General features: G+C 38.3%; 1 protein-coding gene across 1 annotated transcript; it reads left to right on the top strand.

Annotated features, from left to right (window-relative positions):
* Positions 1 to 1,387: 1,387 nt before the first annotated feature.
* LOC145060088 (uncharacterized) lies at positions 1,388 to 2,347 on the top strand. Its single transcript, XM_079007813.1, has 2 exons — positions 1,388 to 2,018; positions 2,175 to 2,347. Exons 1-2 carry the CDS (start codon positions 1,388 to 1,390, stop codon positions 2,345 to 2,347), a joined length of 804 nt encoding a protein of 267 aa, XP_078863939.1.
* Positions 2,348 to 5,589: the final 3,242 nt, after the last annotated feature.

The raw sequence follows: 5,589 nt of genomic DNA, 5'->3' as shown, positions 1-5,589 counted from the left end.
CTTAGTTGATGTTTCTGCAGTTATTCCTTTCTCTGTGAAAAACTCACCAGGACCCAAGAAACTTTGGGTTCCTAAATCTGCTTGAATTTGTAGGTAATCAGTGACGAGCAATTTGACGACGAATGGTATATAGACAGTGGCTGCTCGCGTCACATGATAGGGAGGAAGGAGGAGCTAAGAGAGTTTCGGTCCCTGAAAGATGGTGGGTCTGTGAAGTTTGGAAACAATTCCTATGGAACAATCAAAGGATACAGCATGATAACAAATGGAGACTTCTCGATCAGAAAGGTGGCTTATGTAGAAGGATTGAAACACAATCTCATCAGCGTGTCACAATTAGTTGTAGGTAAGGGTTTGAAGGTATCATTCGATGATGAAGGGTCTGAGATAGTGGAAAAAAAATCCAAGAAGGTACTGCTGAAATCTGCACGAAAGGGAGAGATGTACCCTCTGAATCTTAACCCAATTCGAGGGACACCAGCTATCTGTCTACTCTCAAAGGCAAACACCGATGAAAGCCGGTTATGGCATCGACGTCTATCAAACCTGAATTTCAAAGACAACAACAAATTAGTGATTGGTGATCACGTTCGAGGCCTTCCTTTTCTCAAGTTCGAAAAGGAGCATTTATGTGCAGCATGTGAGATGGGTAAACAGAGCAGAGAAGCCACCCTACACGCATCAATACTAAGATAGTGGAAGCCCTTGAACTGTTACACATTGATTTATGTGGACCTTATGCTATAGAGAGTATCGGTAGAAGTAAGTACATTCTTGTTATTGTAGATGATTTTTCATGCTTCACTTGGGTTTTCTTTCATAAGCAGAAATCAGATGCAACTCCCAAGCTGAAGGCATTCATCAAGAAAATAGAAGTACAACTAAAGAAAACGGTCAGAAAAATTAGAAGTGACAATGGTCTGGAATTCAAAACAAGGATTTTGAGGACTTTCTGGCTAATAAGGGGATAACTCACAATTTTTCAGCCCCTTATACACCACATCAGAATGGGATTGTTGAATGACGAAACCGCTCGTTATGTGAAGCCACCAGAACCATGTTAAGTTTCGCTTCCCTACCTTTATACTTCTGGGCTGAAGCAATTGTCGCTGCATGCTATACCTAGAATCGGTCCTTGCTCAACAATAGATTCTCCATAACCCCTTATGAGATTATCAGCAATAGGAAGCTGAATGTCAAATTTTTCCATATCTTCGGTTCAAGGTGCTTTATTTTTAATTCTAAAGAGAACCGAAATAAGTTTGATGTTAAAGCCGATGAGGGCATATTTCTGGGTTACTCTCTTTCATCAAAAACATACAGGGTGTTGAATAAGCGTTCCAAAACAGTTGAAGAGACTTATTATGTCACCTTTGATGACAATTATATGCAGAAGGTTCAAAGGACTGAAAGTGCCTTAGGAGACATACTCCCAAAATCTGGACAGGTCTCGGTTCCAATATCCAACCTGTTTGAGGAATACATTTGGCTATTCGACGAACCAGAAAAAGCAATTCATTTAGAGGCAACGACATCAGATAACAAACTCGATAATCTCAAGAAAATCATAGACGAAGCTACTAAAGAGATGGAAAGCAAACCACCAAGTAGTAACTCATCAACAGGCTCTCCAAACAACGATTCAACGTTCCAGGGGGAGAGCTCTACAACCTCACAGAAAAGCGGAGCTTCTGTTGAGGGGGAGAATCCAAGTTTAGATCCTACATCTAAAAGTTTAGATGATAGGTCAAACACTGATCCAAAAAAACCAAGTGATAGTCAAATCGAGGGGGACAAAACAACTTCCACAAGAAATGCAGACTTTGATGCTGACAGAAATTTCACTTCGCCAGTCGAGGGGGAGAACAAGAAAGAAAGTGATAGTTGTACTGACGAAGGTGAGGGTGATCTGTCAGATGTTGAAATAGAAGTAGAAGCTGAATTGAATCCAGAATATGATCCAAGCTATCCTTCATTAGTGAAATGGACAAAAGACCATCCCAAAGAACAAATTATTGGTGAAACCTCAGAGAATGTTCTTACTCGATCTCAACTGAAGGAGAAACAAACTGCATTATTCTTTAAAGTGGAATTTTGTATGTTCAATTCGTTTATTTCCAAAATTGAGCCGAAAACTATAAATGTTGCACTTGATCATTCAGATTGGGTTCAAGCAATGCAAGATGAGCTCCATGAGTTCGAACACAATAGAGTTTGGAGGTTGATTCCTACACCGAAAGATGCTTCTGTTGTCGGCCTGAAATGGGTGTTTAGGAATAAGCTACACAAAGAAGGGAATGTCATTCGTAACAAGGCTCGGTTGGTTGTAAAAGGTTATTATCAATAAGAAGGGATAGATTATGAAGAAACCTTTGCTCCAGTAGCAAGGTTAGAATCTGTCAGAATCTTTCTTGCATATGCTGCTCACAAGAACTTTGAAGTTTTCCAAATGGATGTCAAATGCGCTTTCATTAATGGAGAATTAGAAGAAACCGTTTATGTTGAGCAACCGCCTAGTTTTGTGAATGAAAAATATCTTGATCATTGCTATGTGCTGGATAAAGCTGTCTATGGGCTAAAACAAGCACCGAGAGTCTGGTATGAAACGCTAACTCGCTTCTTGAAAATGTCAAAATTTAAACAAGGTTCGGTTGACCCAACCTTCTTTCGTAAGAAGCAAGGCGAACATTTGATGATTGTTCAGATTTATGTTGATGATATCATCTTCGGCTCCACGAATCCTAGCTTAACAGCTGAATTCAGGAAGTTGATGGAGACTAAATTTGAAATGAGCACAATGGGTCCAATTAACTTTTTCCTTGGTTTGAATATTAGACAGGGACCAAAAGGTATCTTTATAAACCAGGAAGCATACACCAAGAACTTACTGACAAAATTTGGAATGAAGGGTGACTCAAAAGTGAAGGTTCCTATGGCATTTGACACTAAGCTAACCCCATCGTTGGAGAAACCTGTTGTGGGTATAACACTTTATCCTCAAATGATCGGGTCCATTATGTATCTAACAACTAGTAGACCAGATATTATGTTTGCTGTTTGTTACTGTGCCAGGTTTCAAGCCAATCCAAGAGAACCTCACATGCTTGCTGTGAAGAACATTTTTCGATATCTGAAGAAAACTTCATCTCTCGGTCTCTAGTATCCTGCAAGATCTGGATTCTTCATCCAAGCCTTCTCTGATGCTGATCTAGGAGGATGTGGACTGGACAGAAAGAGTACTACAGGTGGATGCCAATTTCTTGACGGGAAACTTGTTAGTAAGAAGTCCAAGAAACAAACCTGTGTTTCGTTGTCCACAGCCGAAGCTGAATATATTGCTGCAGCATCGTGCACGTCCCAAGTGGTTTGGATTCAAAGTCAACTAAGAGATTATGGGCTAAGTATGAAGAAGATTCCTCTCTATTGCGACTCTGAAAGTGCAATTAGGATTTGTCATAATCCAGTGCAACACTCAAAAACCAAGCATATTGCACTTAGGTATCATTTCATCAAGGATCATGTAGAAGATGAGAATGTGGAAGTACACTTTGTACGATCTGCTGATCAACTGGCTGACATCTTTACTAAAGCCATACCAGAAGCAACGTTTAACAAAATCTTACAAGGCTTGGGCATGATGGAAGGAGAGTTGGTACCGAATCCTTAAAACTCTCATTAAAATTAGACAACCGAAATGGACAGACCGCTCGGTCTATTTCGGCTCTAGACTTTTGGGGAACCGAAATGGACAGACTGCTCGGTCTATCTCAGCTCCGTAATTTTCTAGAACCGAAATGAACCAAACGCTCGGTCTATTTCGCTTCATTCATTTGAAATAAGGTTTCGGTTGTATATTCTATGCTTATCTCTCTTTTGATTTGAACTTAATTATTTTATCTTTCTGTTTTTTATTCTTTTTTTGAAAATATCAAAAATTTCAAAAATATTTTATTGTTCTGTTTTTATTCTTTTTCAGAAGATTTCAAAAATTTCAAAAATATTTTATCTGTCTGTTTTTATTCTTTTTCAGAAAATTTCAAAAAAAAAATTCCAAAAATATTTTATCTTTCTGATTTATTTTTATTTTTATTTTTATTTGTCTCGTATGTTTGTCTATTTGGCTTGTTTGGTATGTTTCTTTACTTTTCATAGGTGATATGAACTACTTAAGGGTCCCTAGAAGCATGCTGCTGCATGTTGTCTTAAGCCTCTACGATCTTGAGAACGCCTTAATGATACGATTAACACCCATCGTTTCTTCCAAATCAGGCTAATTTATATTACTCGGTCTAGAGCTACCTTACTCTTCTCATATGAGTAAAGAGTTTCTCTGCTTTGTCAGGATTATCTAGCAGAAGGTACATTCGGTTCTTTAGCCACCTCCTTATATTCTCCATCTACTTTCGGTTCACCAACGCGACCCTTGAGACTCCCGGTCTTTACCACTAAGGTTTATGGTTACACAACATTTGTGTTTATGATCTTAGATACGTTTACCACGTGCTGAGTGAAACCCAATATCCAACACCAAAAATGAATTGACGGTGAATTATATACAAGAACTTACTGGTTACCTGAAGAAATCTCTCTTTTTATTTTTTTGTGATCTTTTATGAAATTGTCTACTACCAAGGCATTTCTTCCCAAAGAGATCTAGTTTATTTTTTTTTTTTGAGATTTCTGATTTCTCTATAGTCACTAAAACAATAAAACCCACCTATCTGTTCTACAGACCACATTGGTCTCACAGGTACTTCTTCCAACGTTCGTTTTTATGTTGAAACTCGAAGTTTGGTTGAAGATAAGCTACCCCAAGCCTATGATTAAAAGAAGCCTTTCAATGTTTATTAACAAACAGTTGATCGTATTTTTCGGGAAACCACACAAGCACTCCAAGTCTCTCTTGACTTTGAAGGAAGTGATTCTTGCCCGGAATCCTCTGCTTTCTGTCTAATTATAAGACATCACTCACATCCCATACACATTTGATTTGTTTCTTTATCTTTGTCACACTTATGCACGGAAATTTTATTTTCCAACATTATGGTTATTGTTTCGTTTAAGTTTTGGATTATTTATTGTAACCAAACGAGGGGCTAATGTGGAATTTTAAACGACGATTGAAGATAAGATTTAGGCGCGTGAATTTGAACGGTTTCTAAAGCCATGTGTGCTGACGTATACCTGGGAGTAACAAAACTGTCACATCGCATTTTTTCAGGCGACGTTTAGTGATCTCATCATAATCATCACGGTTTTCTCTCTCCAGGAAATGGTATATAAAGGGTTGAACATCTTATTTGTCTTTTACCAGCATTCAATTCTCTAAAACTTACCAGCATTCAAGTCTCTCAAACGACGAGTAAACAGTGTTCATCATCTTCTTCATTCATCAATGGCTACTTCCTCTTCAATACATGAACAGACGACATCATCATCCTTGCTCACCATTAGACCTAACCAAAATATGATCATTGAACTTAATCCGTTCCTATATGACTCATATATGCTGCTGGTTGTGGAATGTTTAAAATATTCCCCTGGTTTTAACCCTAACCCAGGTTGAAGCAGTCCTAATGTCGCTGTTAT

Source organism: Lactuca serriola, chromosome 6 (assembly GCF_051521515.1).
Source record: "Lactuca serriola cultivar US96UC23 chromosome 6, Lser_US96UC23_V15, whole genome shotgun sequence".
Taxonomy (NCBI): Eukaryota; Viridiplantae; Streptophyta; class Magnoliopsida; order Asterales; family Asteraceae; genus Lactuca; species Lactuca serriola.
This window is presented reverse-complemented; position numbering and strand designations above follow the sequence as displayed.